The 24884-nt window shown below is 31.1% G+C and overlaps 2 protein-coding genes across 2 annotated transcripts; one reads left to right on the top strand and one right to left on the bottom strand.

Annotated features, from left to right (window-relative positions):
- Window positions 1-4882: 4882 nt before the first annotated feature.
- LOC123894628 (zinc finger protein CONSTANS-LIKE 2-like) lies at window positions 4883-6153 on the bottom strand. The gene is made up of 2 exons (XM_045944685.1): window positions 5431-6153; window positions 4883-5297 (listed from the first exon to the last, which is right to left on the bottom strand). Exons 1-2 carry the CDS (start codon window positions 5935-5937, stop codon window positions 5157-5159), a joined length of 648 nt encoding a protein of 215 aa, XP_045800641.1. The 5' UTR covers window positions 5938-6153; the 3' UTR covers window positions 4883-5156.
- Window positions 6154-19739: 13586 nt separating this feature from the next.
- On the top strand, window positions 19740-23694 carry LOC123899191 (G-type lectin S-receptor-like serine/threonine-protein kinase At4g03230). The gene is made up of 8 exons (XM_045950264.1): window positions 19740-21197; window positions 21287-21745; window positions 21889-22017; window positions 22129-22331; window positions 22406-22616; window positions 22716-22953; window positions 23062-23212; window positions 23316-23694. The coding sequence occupies exons 1-8, from the start codon at window positions 19904-19906 to the stop codon at window positions 23613-23615; spliced, it is 2985 nt and encodes a 994-aa protein (XP_045806220.1). The 5' UTR covers window positions 19740-19903; the 3' UTR covers window positions 23616-23694.
- Window positions 23695-24884: the final 1190 nt, after the last annotated feature.

The following is a 24884-nucleotide window of genomic DNA, read 5'->3' as shown; positions in this document are numbered from 1 at the left end:
TTAACTTATTAATCTTTCATTATTTTCAATTTTAGTTACACTAACAAGTATCCTAAAACATTAGTTAAATATAAAAATAAAAATAAAAAACAGAAATTTTTTATCCAAGAAAATATTTTTAAATTTTAAAAATATTGAATTCATATTTTTCAAAAGAATATCATTATGGTATTTTTTTTCAATGTTTTATGTGTTAGTGGATCGGTCTTATTTGTTACACTACTATAGCATAGCATTTGCAGACTATTTAAAAGATTTTATCTTACACAATTTTAAAAAAATTATAAAAATAGTTTATAACACTTTTAAAAATTATTTGTAACTTTATACAAAAGAAAAACTAAAACTTATTTTATAAACCGCATTTAGATGCTTATGAAAGACTTATATATAACTTCTTTTCTTTTCTTTTTTAACCAACTTATATATAACTTCTTAGAATCGAGAGTTAGGTCTAATTTAATTCAATAAAATCATCTTGTAAGATGAGAATTGTCCTCACTTATAAACATTCACACCCAGCAATATTGAGTTTGGTGCGTGGATATAAACGGTGGATGGCCAAATAGCGAAAACCTGATAACAGGTGGTCCAACGAATCGTAGAAAGACTCTGATACCATCTTAAATTTGGGAGTTGTTCTTAATTCAACCTTACAAAACCGGTTTGTAAGATGAGTATTGTCTCTTACTTATAAACTCTTGTCTGGACCAACTCACATACGATGTGAGACTTCTTAACACCCTCCCTCATGTCCAACATTATTGGGCTTGATGCGTGGATATAAATGGTGAGTCGCCCGATAGTGGGTGACCCAACGGATCTTTGAAAGACTTTAATATCATTTTAGACTTGAGAGTTAGACCTCACTCAACCCTACAAAATCGACTTATAAAATAAAAATTATCCCCACTTATAAACACACATTCAGATCATCTCACGTCCAATATCGAACTCCCCCTAAGATAATTGATAGATTTTTTTATATCAGATGTGAGATGTCAATAAAGGTGAATTCACATTCCCATGTTCACTTGATGTGATGGCCGGCCGCACCAAGTCATGATTTGTTCCAACTATTCATTCAAAGGATAATCCTCATTCCTCAATTCATGCAACCCGAATCAAACTTTATATGAATTAACTAATAACTAATTAATTAATCAACTAATACATGTATAATTAATCAATTGTATTTTTATAATACTAGTACTAATCCAACTAACTAATTTTGGGCTAGGCAATAATCATAGTTCCCAGATGTTTGGTTAGTGGTTACCATTAAAATAAAAAATTGAAAATATCTCATATTAAAACAATGTATTTAATTTACTATAGTGCATATCAAAATGTGGCTAGGCAATGAGTTACGACATTGCCCTTGTTTGGCTAAATAAAGTGGTGACATCAGATATTATTATGCATACCAAATAATTTGGTATGATTTTAAAAACGTTGCACACGAAATAAACATGGCATGGTAATTAAATTAGGATTGGAAGGTTTACGTTACTTTCTTACTAATTCATTCACATGTTTTGTTCATATATATAGATTAGTGAGGCACATGACTAGTTTTAGGCTTTTAACACAACCTCTTCTTCAATGCAATTTCCTCATACATTTTGAATGAATGAAGTTGCTATTTAAGAACCACAAATGTGTCTAACCACTAGTGATGATATTTTCTGACACGTTTCTATCTTTTCTTGGTTAAAAACAATTGCTATTGACTCCAAATGTACTTTGTTTCAAGCAACCTAAACAACCAATTTCTTATCATAGTTTTGTCGCTCCAAATCTTAGATTGAGGCGTGCATATTCAATTTTGTCGATAAATAGTATAGTTGATCTTAGATTTTAATTGAACATGATTATTAGTTACTACAAATATGATTTTGGAATCAAATTTTCTTTCAGAAATGATACTCTACATGTACAAGTAGAAATAGGCTTATATATGTTGAGTTAAACTTTTTTTTTTTTTTGTCTTAATGTTGAGTTAAACTTTATATAAAATAAAATACTTAAAAAATCGGATTAATTCAAAAAATTAATTCAAAGCCTAAACATGGTTAATTTGTAAACTTTGTAACATGTCATACATTAATCTTTTAGTTTGAGTTTGACTCTTTTTTCAAACTCTCGTATGACATTCTTAAAGATCTATTTCAAATTATCGTCCTTAAATAAGGAGTATGACATGTTTTAAAATAGACTAACAAGCTAATAACAATTTATATGTTTTCTATTTAAATTATTCAATAATAATATTTTAAATATTAAAAAAAAACTAATGTTGGCTAGTGAGTGCATATATCATCTTCATTTTTTTTAAGAGAAATCGACATTTTCAATCTTCATTACTATAATTTTGATGTTTAAATGTCTAATTAATATCACCAATCACCAATTTAAAAATTTGTGTTTTGATATTGGAAAATGCTGGATGTCGCGAAGCCTAGCTTCACGAATCATTCACGAATGACGTGTGTTGCATCTTAAATTGGAATATTCAACTGATACTCAAATCGTACACCGCCTTGACTCCTTTCCTTAATTAAACTTTCCAATGTCAAGGCTGCTTCACCGTTCGTCGATTTACGGCCGACACCGTCGTCGGAAAAGTGAATCTACCCATCCTCTTCAACCTGTAGGTGACTCTCTTACTCTCTAATTTGGTGTTCTAATTCAATCTCGAGACTGCAGTGATACATCACAGTTGCTTGGGTGTTGCGGCAATATTGCAGGTCATGATCGGTTACAACTTGACTCAGTAAGGCTGACCTGACTCAGTACACGCTTTGATGGAATTGTGTTTCGTTGTTGAAGTTTTCGTTCAATGGTCACAATGGAATTTTGCTTGAATATTTACCAATTTAATATCATATTGGTTTTTCTTCTAAGCTTCTAGTTTGGATTTTGATTTGGTGGCTCACTTACCCGTACACATGAGAAGAAATTTTTGCAGCAAAGCATTTAGAGAGATGTTTTGACGGTGATTGATGCCAAAGGGAAGCGGTTACTTACTACTAGTATTTCCCTAAATTTTTATTTAATTTAACAACGAATAAAAATATAAAAATAATGTTTTTGATATTGTTGATTTATTTCCTGCCATTATTTCCGCTAATACGTCAATTCTATTGGCTAGTATAGATTAGGTGGGGTTCGTGAACTTTTCGTGACAAAGTGTGTCGCGACATATAGCAATGCTCTTTGATATTACTCGAGTTGGTTATTAATTCAAAGTAAAGGTTATGTGTATGATAAGGTTTGGAGAGATGTGCAAAGAATTTGTCATCCCGTCAATCTTGATATTGAGGTTGTTCTGGATTAGGTTAGAGTTCATGCTTCCTGATGTACTCAACCCAAATTTCGAAGTACCTAACATGCCCACTTTGAAAATTCATTAAATACCAAAGGACTGAATAAATGATCAAGTATGTGCTTACCTTTCGGACAATCAAGACCTTAATGGGGCCCTTGATTCCCTCGTGCCATTGAAGAGGATCACATAATCGTCTACTCTTAAACAATGACTAAGGCTTTGCGTTGGGTCTATATATACCCTTTTTTAAGAAGAACCAAAGTACAGAATCTCTAAAACTAATACCACTCACTTCAAACCTTTTAATGACCCGAGCATCGATATTTTCATCACCAACTTCAACCTTAATGTAACGATGCTCGACATCGACCACCCTGGTCATATTTGTAGTAACTAATGTAATAATGATTCAGAATATCTATTTCCACGTGTAAAAGATTCGTGGATGAATTTGGTCCGAAGGTGCAACAAACCACTTCATCATCTCCACCAACCTTCTTTATGGGTTGTTGTTGCAACGAAGACGACGGCGATATTCTCCGCCACCTCATGAATCCTTCTTCACCCTCCGAATCCCTATCTCCACCTCAACCTGCCTCAACAGTAATCTCACCGATGAATTCTCATTTCTCAGCACTATCCTCCATCGACACCCTCCAAATCATCTTCGAGAAACTTCCAATTCTCGAGCGAGCTGCGTATGCCGAGTCTGGAACTCGGTCGCCTCTCAAAGGGATATGGTAACCAAAGCTTTCTTAACACCATGGAAATTGAAGGACGTAGTTGGAAACCCGCTCTCTAGAAGCTTCTGGAGAGATAATTCACTCGCCAAATTCGTTATCTCGCATCGCATTATGCATCATGATAGCGTTGCTAGTCTCACCGTTAAGTACTCCGTTCAGGTCTGTTTGATATCTATTAGGGTTTATTATCAACGTGATCACCCTTACTAATCACCTCATATCAAAGATATAGCCTACACTCATACTACATTTTAACTAAACAAACTTTTAAAAATGTTAACCTTTTGTCTATTTAGATTAGATTTAGACTGGGTAATCGACCTAACAAACCTATTTTCATATACCTATACACGTGTTATTATAAATGTTTGTAAAACACTTGGTTTTGTTTGATATGAAATCTCACTCTTAAATTGCTTAACTAAAATTTCTTTAGATTGAGAAAAAAAACACATGCAAAATAATCTAATTTCAGCCTAATTTCTTCGTCCCCGTCAAAATTCATCACCTAATCAATTGACTTCTTACTTCCAATAAACTTTAAATATTATATATATGAAAACTAAATTGTGTTCGTTAAAGAGTGTGTTGCTAGTATTATTCTTGAAGGAGGTGTGCTAGCAACATACTCTTTAACAAACACACTCTAACACACTCTCTTCTATTGGTTAAAATTTATATGGGTCCTATAAAAATTATATGGGTCCACATTTTTTTATGGGACCCATGTGAATTTCAATCAATAAAAGAAAGTGTGTTGGAGTATGTTTTTTAAAGAGTGTGTTGCTAGCATTATTCTTGAATCGTATAAAAATAAAACATACATTACAATTTCATCATATGGTTTTTCTTTTCTTTCCAAAACATACAATTCATCACTTTCGCAATTAAAAAAAATATTACTACAACCATAATCCTCAAAATATCAAAACAAAATAATAATTAAAAAAACAACAAAAAATAAACTAATGCATACATTGGAATAATATTGGATAGTCATTATAAAAATCTAAAGAGTTTTGTTAGCGGAAGTTAATCAAAGAGATCACAAATAAAATAATATCTCTAATTGTACATCCTCATCAATCGTGTGGCTGAGAATGCTCCGTTCCATCTCCGTCACAATAACGCCGTATCGCCGCCTTTGACGATGGTTCTCCGACACACCCTAACAAATCAACCTCCTCTCTCCGTTGATTTTTCCAGTTTTTTGAATCCGAATCCTGAAACACAAAATCAACACTTTAATACAAAAACAAATTAACAGAAATTAAAAAAATAAAATGTAAATTAAAAACTCAGATGCAGAAGAAAATTGATAATTTAAAATTAAAACAGAAAATAATAATCAATTACCTGAAAATCATGATCCACACGACGTCGTTTCAAGGTAATTGCTGTAACTAACTGCGAAACAACTTCATCGTTCTCGTTACACTTGCAAACCGACTCTTCACTACCGGAAGAACTCGACGCCGGCGGAGGCATCGCCGTTGAAGACCAAGGAACAACCTGATTATCACCGTCAACATCATCCTCATCCTCATCAGAATCCTCCTCATCGGAATCAGTTTCAACATCATCCTCATTGTCACCTTCACTCTCTTCATCTTGTTGAGCGGAATCAACTTTTCTTCCACCGGCGCATCTTTCACACAACGAAAGCGCGTTACCGAGTCTAGAACCGGAAGCTTTCCACGGCGTGGGAGATTGACAAGCGTGACAGAGGAGAGTTCTTGTGTGTCTCTCAACTAAGAAATTAGCACCGTGGACCTTAGAATCGCAGTCCCAGCATAAGCTAGCTTGGTCTGACTCACAGAAAGTTCTAGCCGGAAGTTTGCAAAGTTCACAATTCTTCTTCATGGATCAGAGTCTTTGTGATTTTATCAACGCGGTTTCGTTGTTCTTTTTTTGCGGAATTTTCGTGTTTTGTTGGGTTTTTTTTCTCTCTCTCTTGTGATGGTTTGGTGTGTATGGAAGAAGAATGGGTAATAAGAAGGAAGGAAAGAGAAGAGGAAAGTAGATGCCCCTTGCTGATATTTATAAACAATTAAAAAAATGAGAGATTATCAAATAAGAGTGAGAGAATTGTCAATCTTTGTGATCCTATCCAGCTATTGATATTGTTTGTTCAAATTATTTTTTAGAAGGTGTGTATTATCGAGTGATAACTAAAAAGTGGTAACATATACCTTGAGGTGCATGTTGCTAAAACACTCCTTTTAAAAAATAATTGGGTGTACGTTAGCAACTCCTATAAGCATTTGCTAGAATACACCCACTAATTTTTTAGAAGGTGTGCTTTAGCAACTAATAACTAAAAAGTGATTAAATACACCCTAAGGTGTACGTTGCTAATGCACACCTTCATAAAAATAGGTGGGTGTGTTATAGCAAATCCCATATATATATATATATATATATATATATATATATATATATATATATATATATATATTTTACACCAATAATTCTTACTTGGGCACAATCCTACATAATTTACATTTAAGCACACATACATAAAAGAAAAAAAATAAATATTAAATAATTTAGCCACATCATCTTATATTAATTATTAATTTTATCTTTAATTTTTTTTTTAAATCATGTATGTGTGCCTAACCCATCATATTTGGTGTTGTGTCTAAGTAAATCTTTCTCATTTTACATATGCATCAAATAATGTGAAATTCTACTATGGGCATAAGCCTAAATAAATTTAGTTTAGACACAATCACAATCAAGATTAAAAATTAAATTTAAAATAATTAAATTGATATTGATTGATGTGATAATTTTATTTTTCATTTAATTTTTTAAATTGATGTGTGTATGCCTAAGTTTGTGCCTATAGAAGAATATCTCTCAAATAATATACCAATACATATACATTATATATTGTGTTTAAAAATATATGATGTGTCACATTCATTAAATGATGTTGCAACACATTATTAGATGCATCTGTAAAAAAAAATACACCGACAGTACATACAAATTAAACTCTTATTTGTTTAGTATAAAATATTTTTAAAAGAATGCGAAACTCTTACATTTAATTTCATTATGTGTCAAATAAATATATAGATATTGGTAAAAAAAAAAAATATTATTTATCAAATAAATACCGGAGTATATAGAATTATAGATTTTAGAAAAACTATTAGAATTAATTTTTTATTTTAAGACAAATTTTTTTTTAACAAAATGAATTTTAAGAAAAAGTGATTTTTTTAAGAAAAAAATAAAAAATATCGAGAAAAAAAAATGTAACAAATGGGCCCTAGATTTTACAGTTGCATGAACGGGAAATCAGTGATTCAAGAAAACTTTGTATTTTAATATAAGACAATATTATAATTATACTTTAAAAATAACTATCAAAGCTCTATTTTCTTTGACTTATATTCGTGGTAATGTTATACAAATTTGTTTTATTCTTATTTCTATTTGTGAAGCCGCAGAGAGAAATTACAGGAACTTTATTTGGGGATCCATGTACGAGCAAGTGTCATCTCATTTCTTGGAGTAAAATTTGTCTACCTAAAGAGGAAGGAGACATATTGGATTTAAAAATATGTGCATGCTGAACCTAAAGTTCATGTTAAAACTAGCTAGCCTGAAATCTTGTTGCTAATTAAGACAAACTTTGGGTCCGGGTGATGAAGGCTAAGTATGCTTGTGGCCCTAATGCTCTCTTGATCTTTCGCATGAGACAAAAATGTTCAAATATTTGGTGAGTTATTTGTAATGTTTGGGAAGATGCAAAAACTAATATATCTTTGGTCCATTAAAAATGGGAAAGATACTAGGTTTTAGAAGGATAAATAGATCTATGTGTATTGCTTGTTATCTCTACCTTGTTCATGTTATTTTTGAAACACGTTATACCCTTGGTGCAATTGTTGTCGTTAATCGTTCTACCACCATTTATCTCAAATTTCTCTTAGAAGAGGTTCTTAATTTATTACATATTTAGGATTGGTATGTTATTGTTCAATATTGGTTTAGAGAGGCCAACTCATGTGCAAATTTATTAGAAAAAAAAATTATTTGATGCTTCTATCTCCCTAATTTTAGCTCTTCCAGATTGTAATTTTCTACATGCACTTTTAGTATTGAATTATAAATTTGTTCTTGCCTCTCATTTAGTTCTTTAATTTATCCCTATTATTATAATAAAAAGTTAACTACCACTAGCACCTTACTGGATTGAACGTTAATTTATCTCTATCGAATAAAAAATCTAATTGTAAACTTTTATTGAACGTTAAATTAAATTTTATATTTTTCTTAGTTAAATATTAAATATATGGTATTTATAACATCTTACTGGATTAATTATTAATAAATTTTTAAACATTTAAGATTTCAAAGATGAATGATAAAGAAGAGAAAGCAGAAAGATAGTCATGAGTTAGATGGTTGCTTTACTTTATAGGAGGTACTATAATTCAAAAGAACTCGTGTCGATCTCTTATTTGGTGACTATAATTTTATACTATTAAATTACAATTTTGAGTGAAGATATATTCAGTCCTTTACAATTTTTAACAGCTAGTGCAATATAATCTAGTGCAATATAATCTTTGGTGACTATAATTTTATCCTAAATGTGATGAAGGCTAAGTATGCTTGTGGCCCTAATGCTCTCTTGATCTTTCGCATGAGACAAAAATGTTCAAATATTTGGTGAGTTATTTGTAGAGCTGTAAAAAGGGTCTTAAGGGGCCGGCCCTTTAAGGGGCGGACCTACTTATTCCTGATTATTAATTTTATTTAAATTTTAAACAATTTTTCTAGTGTCGTGAACTTATTCTCTTTTTCTTCAATCAGCACTGTCCACGATCGGCACCCTAAAAAAACTGTGTTTAAAATTTAAATAAAATTAATAATCAGGAATAAGTGGGTCCGTCCCTTAAAGGGCCGGCCCCTTAAGGCCCTTTTTACGGCTCTAGTTATTTGTAATGTTTGGGAAGATGCAAAAACTAATATATCTTGGTCCATTAAAAATGGGAAAGATACCAGGTTTTAGAAGCATAAATAGATCTATGTATATTGCTTGTTATCTTCACCTTGATCATATTATTTTTGAAACACGTTATACTCTTGGTGTAATTATTGTTGTTAATCGTTCTATCACCATTTATCTCAAATTTTTCTTAGAAGAGGTTCTTAATTTATTACACATTTAGGATTGGTATCCTATTGTTCAATATTGATTTAGAGAGGCCAACTCTTGTGCAGACTTATTAGAAAAAAAGAAGATGATTTGATGCTTCTGTCTCCCTAATTTTAGCTCTTCCAAATTATAATTTTCTACATGCACTTTTAGTATTGAATTATAAATTTGTTCTTGCCTCTCATTTAGTTCGTTAATTTATCCCTATCTATATATATAAATCCTAGATAGTTGTCCAATTGTCTATCTAAACCCTAATCCACAAACCAATCAAAACCTTTCATTTAGCCACATCACTTACATCCATTTAATGTGTGGTACTAATTATAATAATAATAATAATAATAATAATTATTATTATTATTATTATTATTATTATTATTATTGTTTTGGGTTTTTATCCATTTTAATTTTTTTAAATTTTATTATTTTGTGTATTTTATTATATTTTTTTTTCAAAATAGTTAATGTTCAAAATTTGTCTATTCTTTGTGTATATAAGGAGTTGGTCGATTGTTAGGACTACTTCCTAATGTTAGTAAAAAAAAATAAATACTAATGGTTGGTATGCACCGCATGATTTTTATCATATTCGATTTTGAGTATGAGTTAAGTTGGTTTATCGTTGCTCCAATGAGTTTCAAATTAATATAAATGACAAATTCAATAATAAAGTAGTTTATCCAACTCATAATCATGCCTTATTCAACGTTAATTGTTTTTCATGATCAATTATATGTTGTCATTTCCAAAGTTATTTTAAAGAATGAGTTAAAGATATTGCTAACCAATGTTAACGAAGAAAATACCAAAGTAACTTCAAATGTGATGTATAAATAAATAAGTTTTTTAAATGTATAAACACATATTTAACATCTATATCACATTTAGATAACTTTTATTGTTACTATTATTTTGATAACCAATTATTTCAATTTGAAATTATTACTTATACAAATAATTTTTTGACATTATAATATAAAATAGAGCATAAGACCCGTGCATCGCACGGGTAAGCGTCTAGTTGTTATAATAAAAAAATAACTACCACTAGCACCTTAGTGGATTGAACGTTAATTTATCCCTTCAAATAAAAAACCTAATTGTAAACTTTTATTGAACGTTAAATTAAATTTTATATTTTTCTTAGTTTTTTTTTTTTAAAAAAAAAAAGAGGAGTAGCAAATGGCCACTACCTCAAAATATATATATAATAATATGAGGAAAGAGTTACAAAAAGAAGGGGGGGACTATGCCAAAAACCTCCCTAAATATATGGTATTAATTATAACATCTTATTGGATTAATTATTACTCCCTCCGGTCCTTTTTATAAGAAACACTTTGAAAAAATCACACAGACCAAGGAAACACATTTAAAATAGTTATTTTCATTTAATACTCTTATAAATTTAAATTTATTCCATGTTTACCCTTATTTAATTACTATTTATTCAACTAACTTACTTATTTTTAAATTCTCTTTCATAATAAATAAGGGCATAAGTGAAATTGAACATTTAGAACATTTGAAAATTGATCAAAGTTTCTTATTAAAAGGACCAAATTTTTTTCCCAAAGTGTTCTTTATAATAAATACCGGAGGGAGTAATAAATTTTTAAACATTTAAGATTTCAAAGATGAATGATAAAGAAGAGAAAGCAGAAAGATAGTCATGAGTTAGATGGTTGCTTTATATAGGAGGTACTATAATTCAAAAGAACTCGTGTCGATCTCTTATTTGGTGACTATAATTTTATACTATTAAATTACAATTTTGAGTGAAGATATATTTAGTCTTTTACAATTTTTAACAGCTAGTGCAATATAATCTTTGGAAAAAATAAAAATTAAATTAATTAATTCATGACATTAATTGACAAACTAGTATATGATTTGTTATAATAAAGAAAATAATTAAACTACTAGGTTTGATTTAATGGTGAGAGATTTGAGTAGTACACTATATGTTATGGGTTTGATCCCCACTCATTGTAAACAAAAGAAATAAAAAAATAATTTATCATCTGTTTAAAAATACTAGAAACTAATTTAAGTTTTAATTTTATATTGAATTGAGTCGTCAAAAAAGTATAAAAGATCAAAATAAATCATTACTCATCTATTTATTCCTATTTCTCAATTCTCAATTACATATTGCTTAGTAAAAATTCACTTAAATAATATGTATAAATTGAGCATTTCTCATATGATATTATAGTATGATCCTACCTCAGTTTTATATTTCCAAGCATAACTATTTTTTCTGATGAAAGTAGACGAGCATAACACTCTAAATTAAATAAATTATAGGCCGGATATTATAGTAGAATAGTGGTGTATGGTTTCTTAATATTATATATACATATTTACTAGGTTTATTTTCACTCTACATGATATCATTATGTCATGCTAACATATGTCCTTAAAGTACATGTTAATGTTACTTTAAATAGTAATTTTATCTTGAAAAAATTAATATTTAACTTATAAAAAGATGAAATGCACAAGTTCCAATATCAAATTTCTTTTATTAATACATAACAAGTACCCCTAGAATGTTAGTTTTTCTATATCATTATATACTTAAAAAATAGTAGTAGTTGTGTTTTCAAAATAAATATCTCCGATCGAAAAAATCCATTAAAAAAAAACTAAAATAAAAACTCTTTGTAGTATTGAAGAGGCATCAAAATTGACACCAGTTAGCCAAAATTAGGTGTGTGTGTGTGTATCTTAACTATAAGAAATATAAAATATAAATTATATGCATAATGATAAGATATATAGAAAAAGAAATGCCCATACAGAACGAAAATAAAAAATGTGAAAATATGTCAAATAAATAAAGCCACAGCACTGCACCACAAGTGCAATGTATGTATGCACACTGCATGTACGGGAAGGTCTTATCTTAACCACAAATTTGGGCTACATTTGCTTAATTTCTTAGAATAAAAAATATAAATCTATATTATGTGTGTTTTTCTTTTTTTAAATTACTAGTATCAAGATATAAACATCATGAATAATTTACAACTATTATACTATAAATATAGATAAATGAAAAATTCAAAGATAGTGTTAGAATTTGGAGCAGGCATAACTCAACTTTACAAAATCGACTTATAAAGTGCTGATTGTCTATACTTTATAAACACATATTCACGTTATCTCACAATTGATGTACACATACTCTCTCGCGTAGGATGTACACATACTATCAATTGAACTAATTTTGAGGTAGGATGTTGTTGTCTTATTTTAATATTGCATTTTCTTAAAAAAAAAGAAAAAGTGAGGTAAAATACAAATGTGAGAAATGAGAGGAGGAAGAATGAAAGAAGAAGCAAAAATGCAAAATGATGAAGAATTCAGGAAAATGACTTTGTGGTGTGCCGGGATGCCAGGTGTCTGCTATCAAGGGAACAACAAGTTTTTGTTTTTGTGTGGTGTAGTGTTAAACTCTCACAAAGAAAATACTCTAATAACTATAGCCCCACACACCACACACCACACCTTAGTATAAAAAAAAAAAATATTTAATGCTCATGGGATATTTTTCTTTATATCTTGTTTTATTTATTCTTGGACCATATAAGAGAAGAGAAGCAACGGTGTGATATGTTCTATGTCCACGTGTCATATAAGCATCTTTGAGATTACGATTTGCTTAGGTGGCTTGATTTCATTCACTAGGTTCAAACTCAGCCATGTGGATGTGCTCATCTTCAATTCATGGAATAGAATTTGATTTTCTCTCTCTCTCTCTCTCTCTCTCTCTCTCTCTCTCTCTCTCTCTCTCTCTCTCTCTCTCTCTCTCTCTCTCTCTCTCTCTCTCTCTCTCTCCTCTCTCTCTCTCTCTCTCTCTCCTCTCTCTCTCTCTCTCTCTCTCTCTCTCTCTCTCTCTCTCTCTCTCTCTCTCTCTCTCCTACCAAATATTCATCATTCAACAACTGTGTTATACTTTGCATCCAACTTGGACCTACACCCACGTGATAACCACTTGCGTTTAGTCATTCCCATTGGTTATTCTCTTCTACTCTATCTACAAAATTATTGTTCCATTTTTTTTATCCATATATCATATTTTAAAATAATTATTTCTCTATAGTTTAAGGATTCACATGATGAATTTTCATATTATCATGTATGATTTAATTTTCAGTGATTAAACCAAGTAAAAACAATTAACTTCTCCTTTTCTTCATAGCCGCCGCCCCCCCACCTTAACCTAGTTTTTTTTTTCTTCTTGATCTATCAAGGAGGGGTGGTTTTAGGGTCAATTTTTGACCCAAAATCATCCCTCATAATTGTTTTTCATTTTCTTCTTTATTTAAATAAGTGATCTTCACATTGATCAAATTTTTCTTTTGTGTTTTCTTTTTTGTGATTTCGCCGTCTGAGTGCGGCGTTGTGTTGTTCGTCGTCTTGTGTGACGTTTTTGTTGTCCCGTATTGTGCGGTGTTTATTTGATTTCTATTGAAAAGATCGGCTTCAGTCAATTACAGATTCAACCAATGATTTAGACTTCAACGATGCAGATCCGCAGGCATGGATACTTCGGTGACTTTAACTTTATCATATTATTTGTTGTAGGTATTTTGCCGTTGTATGCTATTAACTCGGATGCTGTGAGTTCTGTTCGCAGATTCATCCTTTACGTTTTTAGCGATGTTGATTATGTGGTTGTATTTGATGTAATCTATCAATTTGAATGAATGAATATTATTTTGTTATTGTCAAAAAAATAAAATTATTTCTCTATTTTGATCAAACTAGTGTAATTTTGGTCGACCATTTTAAATTACACAATTTCAGATTAGAAAAAAAAAAACATTGAGGGGAGTTTACGGTAATTATGGTCGACAATTAATATTATTTTACAAGTTTACTTTTCAAAAAGAAAAATAACTCATTTTATTATTTTATGGATTTTTATGAATTTTATAAAATTCATTGAATACCGATCAAAATTAACGGTTTATGAATTTTTATTGAATATCGTTAATCTTGATGGGTCTCAATGACATATCAAATTATTTTAAAAAAAATTATGGATAATCTATATAATATAAACTTTCAATCCAACAGTGAATTTTGTGAAATTTGTATTCGTTATAATGTTTTTTTATAACTTGTGCACCAGATCAAGTGTTCCATGTTAGCCAAAACTTATGTTAATGGTACAATTCTTATATACAAGAGGTTCAAGTCAAATGAGCACCCAAACACCTCTCATGTCCAAATTGAGGAACTAAACACCAAGGAAGCGAGGTTGCATGGTATGCTGGGAAGCATATGACATTCATTTACAATGGCACGATCGCTACATTTGGGGGGTAAGGTTACAAGCCTTATGGTAACAATAATATGGCATGTGCATATTGCATAATTCAAGTAAAATCTTCCACCAAAATCTATAACAGCCACAAATTATAGGGAAATATATTAGTTAATTTAGAGCTCAGTCACGAAATAAGTAAATTTTGATAAAAAAATATTTATGTAAAAAATTGAATTCGATTTTTTTTAAACAATTTGTATTAAGGTGAATTTCTTAACCACTTTAATCTATTTGTATATCCAAACAATGTATAAGATTCGCTAAAGATGAAATGTCAAGGGAGAGACCAAGCAATGTGACTAAAGATGAAGTGTTAAGAAAGAGACCATTCAAAAAATTTCTTGACTAAAAAGCAATCGAGTAAAATTTCTATGGTCTGGCAACTATATAAACATACTCACATAATTTTTTAAAAATTTATGAAATAATTAAAAGAATAAATGAAAAATTAAAATTTTGTGAGTGTGACTAAGAATTCAATTGTGAGTGTGATTTTACAATTGTACGCACAGGAAATGCGATGATTCATATCAACTTACATCATAGACTGTTCTTTCTCTTTTTTTTATAAATTAATTTTTTATATTTTTCTTAGTTAAATATATGATATTTTCTTATAACATCTTCTTGAAAATTTTTAAACATTTAATATTTCAAAATGAATGATAACGAAGAGAATGCAAAAAGGTAGTCATGAGTTGCTTGCTTTATAGCCGTAAATTATACTCCACCCTCAGCCCCATCCTGGTACTGCAACTGACTATGACAACAATATGCACACCCATAAACTAAAATGGTGGTTTCCCCATTATCATTCATATAAACACGCCGTAAATTAGTTTATAAGCCTACACGAAAGACAAGTAATAAGAACAACATTGCAGAGAGAAAAAATGACAAGACATGCAAACTTAGCCTATGTTTGGTTCCACGTTTGGAGCCTCTACAATTGATTATGGAGGTTTAAAATTGTTTTTGACATGTTTGGTTCTCGAATAGAATTGATTTTGCCACCAAAATTGATAATAACTTGGAAGCTACGAAAAACTATATTGAACTTCTTCGGTTACAAAAACTCAAAACAGTGTTCGGTTAACTGCATACATATCCATCATAATAGTGTCAAAGCTAAGAACAGGAGTACCATCAATACACTCTCTAAATGATTCACCATTCAACTTCGATCCTATATATAAGAAACATTTCATTTTTTAGATTCATCGTAGAATAAATGTATTTAGACTATATTATTGTCTAGATACATCAATTCCACAATGAATCTAAAAAGTCAACTTTTTCTTATATATAGGAATGAAGAGAGTATTTTAAGAGGGATTACATGAGATACCCGATACAACCAAGAAACAATACAACCAACATCAACCCAAAAAATGCTCACACACCCAGCGGCATTACCACATATCAAACCCATCCATTGATAAAGCTTGGACCTATGAGAAGATTCAAATGGACAAGAAATGAAGAAATGATCATTGCAATAAAATGAAGAAATGATCATTGCAGTAAACCGCTGCAAAAAATTTATCATTGCATTCATGGAGAAACCAGAACGACATCCCAAGAGTGGAAAATTTTATCTTTGAGCAAGTTTAAAATGGACAATCGAAAGAATGAACAATAAAAAACCAATCATAACTATATTTGGAATCTAGTATGGAGCTTAGTTTAAAAGGAGTTTAGGTTCACTCCATTTATTATTCCTCGATATGAAAAGAGATAGACACAAGTGAAGATTAGTGGGACCTATTAAAAGTGGATCCTACTAATTTGTGGACCCCACTTATATTTACTTGTTGGCCTATTGGAGGGTGAAAAAAAAATCCTTAAGCATCTTTTGATAAATTCAACAAAATTGGACTGTTGATGAAACTATTCAGGAAAAAAAAAATTTCTCAAAGTTGAATGGCTCAAGATATTGTGAAGACCCTATGGGCCTATGATGTATATGGCATTTATGATTAGAGAATTATTTTCCCATCCTACCGGTTACTTGCGCATCCTATGCATTTCTCATTTTACCCTTTCGCGCCTTAAGTAGCGGATGTTATAAAAATCTTGGCATGGTGTTTTTTCCTCAAAATTTCAAATTTTTATAACGTCCGCTACTTAAGTAGCGGATGTTATAAAAATCTTGGTAGGGTGTTGTTTTCTCGAAAATCTTATTTTTATAACGTCTGCTACTTAAGTAGCGGATGATATAAATGTTATATAACATCCGTTACTTAAGTAGCGGACGTTATAAAAATAAGATTTTTGAGAAAACAACACCCTCCTACGTATAATCCGCTACTTAAATAGCGGACATAATATATTGATAATTTCGTAGGGCGCGCCCTAGAATCGGTAGGGTGGCAAAATCAGGTCTCGTATAATTATTGCAGTACTTTTAGTACATGCAATAAAAACAACTGTAAACAATGCAGTTGTTTGTCGGGACCTCAAATATAGCTATAATAAACACTTGGGCCAAGAATTTGGGCTTACTATTTAGACCCCCAAACTTAAGGACATATAATCTTTGAGATGGGCTGGCTTTGCTTGGGGCCCGTATTTCGTTTCCACAGTGAGTTTTCATCCATATTTTTCCGATGCTTTCTCTCCCGACCCCCCGTGATTCTTTTATACCCCCTAATATTCCAATTTTGCCCTTGCAGAAAAATTCGGTTCGTAGAAATTGAATTTTTTCTAGTGCAAATTCAGAGTAAATTTCGGTTTTTAGAAACCGAAAATGGTTTTCAAGGCAAAAAAAACTTCGGTTTCTATAAACCGAAATTTTTTCAAGGGTAAAATTGAAAATTCAGAGAGTATAAAAGAAACACGGGGACTCGTGAGAAAAAACATCTATTTTTCCGATTCTAAACAAAAACAAAATAGCTCAAGACCAAAACCCAAGGATGAGCTTATGCCACACGAAGGAAAGGACAATTGAAGAAGAAAAGTAAGATGGCTTGACTGACTTCATATTAGCATCAAGCCATCAACTGATCAACGAGTGGCTATAAGATTAATTTTAATAAGAAAATAAAATAAAATTGCTAAGATTCTTACATTGACTTGAATATGATGCATTGACCATCACAATTCCACATTAATCCTTGTCTGTATACTCCCTTTAATTAAATTAAATACTCCACGCAATTGTTAGATGGTTAAGTGGAGTACTAATGGTATATTCTCGAATGGTTAGATAGTTTAGTGGTGATTAGCGTTGAACTTAATATGGAGGACCACGATTTAATCTACGCGCAACTGCGATCGGGAAGGATCTGAAACCGCTTGATGCCATAACTGACATCCGAATCAAATTAGGTGGTCTAGTGAGCCTGATACTGGTGACGAAAAAAATATTAATGGTATATTCACTCCGCCCTTAATTGTAAGACCGTTTTACACAAAAAAAAAGTCACTTATTAATACTATCAATTTGTATTGAAATATGAAAAATAAACAATGAATGTATTAATACACAACGACAATAATTTAGTAATAGTAACACGTTTTTATGTCAAAATTAGTACTCTAACAACTTTTCTTAATATATACGTTCAAAAAAAAAAACTTTTCTTGATATCCGTAATTTTTAGTAAATGTTCTTATAAAAGGGGACGGAGGCGGTAATTAATTTATCTAATTAACCACTCAAATGCAAAATATTAACACTTATTTCACATTTATAAAATGTCTAGAATTACACAAAATCGCTAGATATGATATAAACACGATAACAATTATCTTATCAGGTATTGGGTGCACACAAAATAAATTTATAATATTTTTAAATAAACATTATGATCAAACAAGCAATTTTATTATATATGTTAAATAAATATTTTTTATAGGGTAAATTAGTAATTTATTTTCTTATCATATCCTACTAGTTTTAACCCATTTTAAATTCAAGATAATCATATAAACTACAAAAGACAGGAAATGATAAGTTTCAGGACTACCTTATCATATTTTGTTGTCTCACCAAAAACTGGACTGAATTGAAACAGGATATGATACAATTATCATATTTTGTCTCTTATCCTAGCCATCATACGAGCCCTTATAGTATTCGGGTTAATGTGTCCGTTTGATATGCAAATATAAGTAATGGACATGACATGACATAATAACACAAGAAACATTTAAGATATTAATCAAATTTTTTCTTGTAGGATGTTTGGTGGATAAAAGATCATGGCTTAATTAGTAAAATGGTCCCTTAAAGACATTTTTGGTTTCAGATTAGTCCTTTAAAGAAAAAAAGGTCCAAATAGGTCCCTTAAAGAAAAAAAAGTCCGAATAGGTCTCTTAAAGACATCTCCGTTAATCAGTTTGGTCCCTAAAAAGAGGTCTAAATAGGACCAAACTGATTAACGGATATGTCTTTAAGGGACCTATTCGGACTTTTTTTCTTTAAGGGACCTATTTGGACCTTTTTTTCTTTAAGGGACCAATCTGAAACCAAAAATATCTTTAAGGGACCATTTTACTAATTAAGCCAAAAATCATTTTAGTTGATAACAAGTAGTTTCGTGGTTTAGTAAGGAATAAAATTTCCATTTTTGGTTATTCATTTGACCTCTAATTTGTCTAGTACCAAGAATAGTTTTAAAATCAAACGCAATACAACTAAATGTCTTATTTTTTAGCATGGTTAATAAGGATATGGTGATTATGATGATTTTCACAAATCAGCTTCCTAATCACGAAGCTAAGGCCTCAGGACATAAAGTTTAATGGTTAATGATACAAACAAATGCCTGTGTGTGTTGCAAAAATATCTCTCTACTCTATATTTGCTAATTTTATTTACAAAATAACATTTGTTTTATTATTTAGTGCAAGCCTAATACATTTGCTTGTTCTCACAAGTCTAAGTAAAAAGTATAAAATAATTTATAAAATAATTAAGCGTCCATTTGGATTGACTTATTTTTTAGCTTATGCAAAATAACTTATGCGAATAAATAAGTTTTTTAATGTAGTTTATGAGAAAACAACTTATAAAATACAATTTTAGTTAGTGAAAACTTATGAATTAATATAAGGTCAAAAATAAGTCAAATCCAATCGGGCCATAAATCACAGTATTATTTAATAAGCGTGTCCGAATAATTCTAAGTTGAAGTTGTGACTATTCAAATATTTGATATTTCTCATCATTGAATAAGTGAGTGAGCAAATCAGAAGTTGCATCTAAGATGTTGATATCACCCTTTCAACTGGTTATAATTAAGGACTAATCCGAGAAAAAACATTGAACAAGTAATTATCTTGTACTACTAAATATGACAAACATTGTTCTATTTTCACTTAATTTTTTGCTGCTATGCTTTCAACTATGTTCAGCTAGAAATACTTTGAACTTTGGCAACAATATATCTCAACAAGAGAGTCTTGTTTCAATTGGAAAAAAATTTCAACTTGGTTTTTTTTCACCAAATGAAAGTGGTAGCAACACAACTAGTCTTAAGAAATACTTGGGAATATGGTATCGCAATTTGGAAGAAAAAAACACAGTGGTATGGGTAGCCAACAGAAACAAGCCTATTGTCGATTCAGACGGAGTTTTTCAAATTGCTGAGGATGGAAATCTTGTAGTAGCAGATGCATCACAGAGTTATTGGTCCACAGAATTAGCAAAAGTTTCCTCATCAAGAAACAGGTTAGTGAAGCTCTTGGATTCTGGAAACCTAGTACTAATGGATGATGATGGTTACATGTTGTGGCAAAGCTTCCAACATCCAACAGATACATTTCTTCCTGGTATGAAAATGAACATAAATTTAACTTTGAGTTCTTGGAGAAGTGAGAATGATCCAGAAAGTGGAAGCTTCGCTTTTGAACAAGCGAAAAAAAGCTATAGAGTAAACAACCATTCACAACTTTACTGGGAATTTGATGGACAAAATTTAGATAAGATGTTTCACATAATTCTTTTCTTGTTGGAGAACACCACCACCTCACATTCCATCTACAGCAAGTTACTAAAGAAAAACATGACACAACAAATTTTTAATTATGATAAATCAAGGTTGGTGATGAATTCTAGTGGTGAGATACAATTTTGGAAGTGGGAGGATAACTTTCAATGGATTAAAATTTGGGGGCAGCCATCGGATATATGCGACATACATAACTATTGTGGTAACTTTAGCAGCTGCAGCAAAGATAATTGGATTCCATGTAAGTGTTTGCCAGGATTTCGTAGGTTGTCGGATGATGCTCCTCGTTACCAGCTTGGAGAACGGTTCCAAGGATGTGTTAGAAAATCGCAAACATCGTGTCTCCCAAAGGTCATGGCCACTGCCAACAATGAAATGATATTCATCAACTTAACAAAGATAAAAGTGGGAAATCCAGACATAGGATTGCAATCAGAATCAGAAGCAAATTGTCAATCTATGTGCCTTAACATGTGTTCTGTCTCTCGGTGCAATGCTTATTCGTATAATAATGCTACATATAGTGATCGTAGCAGCATCTTTTCATGTTGGATATGGACACGACAATTGCCTACACTTCAAGAGGATCAAGATGATGGTCGCGATCTTTCAATCCTAGTGAAGAGATCAGATATAGGTAATTTATATATTTTTTTTAATTCACATATCATATTGTTAAAAGATAACAGTTTTACAATAGATAAATCATTACTCATTATTGTGCAGAATCAACTGCAAAATCGTGCGAACCTTGTGGCACATATATAATTCCTTATCCTCTAAGCACCGGGCCAAAATGTGGAGACCCTATGTACAACAAATTCAGTTGTAACTTATTGACAGGCCAGCTTAGTTTCATGTTGTCAGATGGAAAATCATATCGAGTTACCGTGATTGATGAAGGTGGTAGAAAGTTTTATATCCAAACGAATGATACAAATCGTTGTGGTGATTCCAGTTCCAGTAGTTATCAAACTAGTTCACCGTTTAGTGTGATTAATTGGTGTTCTAACGAAGATGAAATAGAGCTCGATTGGGCACCGGCTCCCGAACCACATTGTGATAAATATGTTGAATGCAAAAATTGGCCCCATTCCACATGCATTGCAAAAAATGGAGGAGAAACAAGGTGCTATTGTGATTCAAAATATTTGTGGAACGCCTCAAGTTTAACTTGTACCCGAGGTTAATTTTTAATTGGTCATATTCTCATCTCTAAATTTTTGTCGATATTTCAACTTTTTTTTAGTACGGAATGAAAAGCGTTTTTGAGTGTGTAATTATAATGATATATGTGCCCTCTTATTTTCTGCATTTGTTTTGGACAGAATCATCAAGAAACCATTCAACCAATCGAATGCGATTGATTCTAGCAGTAATTTGTATAGTCATCATTATCCTAACATGTACAATGGTGTTTGCTTATGTACGGAGAAAGAAAATAGGCCACAAGCTCGGTAATCATTTATGGTTTAGCATTTTGAATTGAAAGCGATGTTCAAATAGAATTTCTCGTACATTTAATGTAAGCAAAGTTATAACTTTATACTTCTCTTTACTGAGTTCAGATAAGGTGAGCATTCAAATTCAGGAGAGTTTGTACAACAGTGAAAAACATGTGAAAGGTTTGATTGGCTTAGGAAGTTTAGAAGAAAATGATGGTGAAAGCATTGAAGTACCTTATTATACTTTTAGAAGCATTCAATTAGCTACAAATAATTTTTCAGATTCAAACAAGCTTGGACAAGGAGGTTATGGCCCTGTCTATAAGGTAATTGGTTCAGTTAACTTAACTCTCTTACCATACCAGCAAAATATTGATAATATTTGGATTTTTATTTTCAGGGAAGGTTTCCTGGAGGCCAAGATATTGCTATAAAGAGGCTTTCAAGCGTTTCAACTCAAGGCTTACACGAATTTAAAAATGAGGTTGTTTTGATTGCGAAACTTCAACATCGAAATCTTGTTAGGCTTAGGGGCTATTGTGTTAAAGGAGACGAAAAAATCCTACTATATGAATACATGTCAAACAAGAGCCTGGACACATTTATATTTGGTTAGTTAGTTCCACATATAACTTACTTAAAAGGTACTTTCATTATTACACTCATAAATTTATACTAACGTTGTTTTTTCAAATGTGAAATGTTGCAAGATCGAACAAGAACTGTACTTTTGGATTGGAAATTGCGGTTTGACATTATTATAGGCATTGCCCGAGGGATGCTTTATCTCCATCAAGACTCGAGATTGAGAGTGATTCATAGAGACCTTAAAACGAGCAACATTCTTTTAGACGAGGAGATGATTCCAAAGATATCAGACTTTGGTCTTGCCAAAATATTTGGCGGAAAAGAGACTGAAGCAAGCACACAAAGAGTAATGGGAACCTAGTAAGTTCTTTACACAAATACAAAATGTTTAATTCATAATTTCTAAGTTTTGTTTAGACATGCTTGCGAAAAAATCCTACATTTAACGATCCTTTTTTTTTTTGGTAGCGGATATATGGCTCCAGAATATGCCTTGGATGGATTCTTTTCAATCAAATCAGATGTTTTTAGCTTTGGTATAGTCCTACTAGAGATTCTCAGTGGTAAAAAGAACACGGGATTCTTTCGGTCCCAACAAATTTCTAGCCTTTTGGGTTATGTATGTTTCTTCTACTACACTCTTGTTACTTTTTTTTTTTTTTTTTTGATGAATGCTACTATATACATCGACTTAAAATACTTTTCATGAACATTTTATTTAGGCATGGAGATTATGGACAGAGAATAAGTTGCTGGATTTAATGGACTCTGCTATTAGTGAAACTTGCAATAAGAATGAATTCATTAAGTGTGCTCATATTGGGCTCTTATGTGTACAAGATGAACCAGGTGATCGACCTACCATGTCAAATATTTTGACAATGCTTGACAGTGAAACTTCAATCATCCCAATTCCAACACAACCAACCTTTTTTATGACCAAACAACAATCATCTAGTTCTTCTTCTAGCAAACTAGAAATCAATATGCAATTTGATACTAGTTATCAACAAGGTCGCTAGTATAATAAATGTTGGAGTAATTGATAGTTTTGGAAGAACTTCATGGTTTCATTCTGCTTGTATTAGCATGGAATGTTAACAGATTGGTATGTCTAAGCTATATATATATTGACATTGAATTATAAGGAGTACAAGCGGTACTCAACCCTTACAATTTTTATAGCAATCATTACATGCTAATAATGCATTTTAATGGATCCTTACACCAATCTGAAAAAACACAAGAAGACACTGTCTTGTTAATTTAATAAAATGCTCGAGCAAACATAACAAGATGTTAGAAAATGGCAATATCAATTACACTGTTAATTATATGTATATTAATTAAATAACACATTCATCCTCTCTTCTTCCGCCTTAAATTCTTCTAATTTCCTTGCTGCTTCAGCCTTTATCCATTCTCGCAGTCTCCTTTCATATGCTTTCAGCTCTCTCCTCTCTTCTCGCTCATGATACTCACAGACCCTCAAGCGTTGGCCAGACAGAACAACGCAAGAGTAGTAACCATAAAAATCAATTAATCATTTTTCAAAGAAGATAACCATAACAAGAAATGAAATTAAACTACTCGCAGCCATGAAAACCATGGTTGGCAACCAAAGTCTTCCCACCAAAATAACAACAGCATAAACAAAATATAATTTTCATATCATATGACCAAGCTTCCATATTTATGATATTTTATGGTTTCTTATAGTGTAAAACTTTTGCCTAAAAAAATAAATAGTGTAAAACTATTAATATTGAATAATTTTTATTGATTGTTATTTCAGTATATTATTTAAAAGTATAAAAATGTTTTTAATTAAAAACGATCCAGCCCGGTTGAACCACGGTACGACCGGCTGAACCACGGTCCGACCTGTTAAACCTTTAACTATTAAACACATCGGTTCAATGATCGGTCCGGTTCTAATTATCTTATAAAATATTAACACTACTATCTTTTTTTACCTTAAAAACTCATAAAACATTCTAAAATATTAACACTACTATCCTTTTTTACATTAAAAACCCATAAAAAAGTCCAAAAACTAAAAAAAAATTAAGATGTTCATCCAAAACTCCCAAATGATAAAAATCAAGAGCACGGTTGCATGACTGTATACAGTTTTTGAGTGCATGCAAATGCAATTCAGATTATACTATACACATTTTTTCTAGATGATATATATTAAGAGATAAAAGATTGATTAATATTATATTAAAATTAACATGGTATTTGTTTTGAGGGAAAATAATAAATTTACAAATTGATCACTCATGTAG

This window comes from Trifolium pratense, linkage group LG7, assembly GCF_020283565.1.
Source record: "Trifolium pratense cultivar HEN17-A07 linkage group LG7, ARS_RC_1.1, whole genome shotgun sequence".
Lineage (NCBI taxonomy): Eukaryota > Viridiplantae > Streptophyta > Magnoliopsida > Fabales > Fabaceae > Trifolium > Trifolium pratense.
Note: the sequence above shows the minus strand (reverse complement) of the source record. Positions and strands in the feature narration are given on the sequence as shown.

Excerpts from the sequence above, each read along its gene's own strand:
- LOC123894628 (XM_045944685.1), bottom strand. The coding sequence starts at position 5,937 with ATGAAGAAGAATTGTGAACTTTGCAAACTTCCGGCTAGAACTTTCTGT. Across the intron at positions 5,298-5,430 it reads GTGTGGATCATGATTTTCAG|GATTCGGATTCAAAAAACTG; the intron begins GTAATTGATTAT and ends TTTGTGTTTCAG.
- LOC123899191 (XM_045950264.1), top strand. The coding sequence starts at position 19,904 with ATGACAAACATTGTTCTATTTTCACTTAATTTTTTGCTGCTATGCTTT. Across the intron at positions 21,746-21,888 it reads AAGTTTAACTTGTACCCGAG|AATCATCAAGAAACCATTCA; the intron begins GTTAATTTTTAA and ends TGTTTTGGACAG. Across the intron at positions 22,018-22,128 it reads GAAAATAGGCCACAAGCTCG|ATAAGGTGAGCATTCAAATT; the intron begins GTAATCATTTAT and ends TACTGAGTTCAG.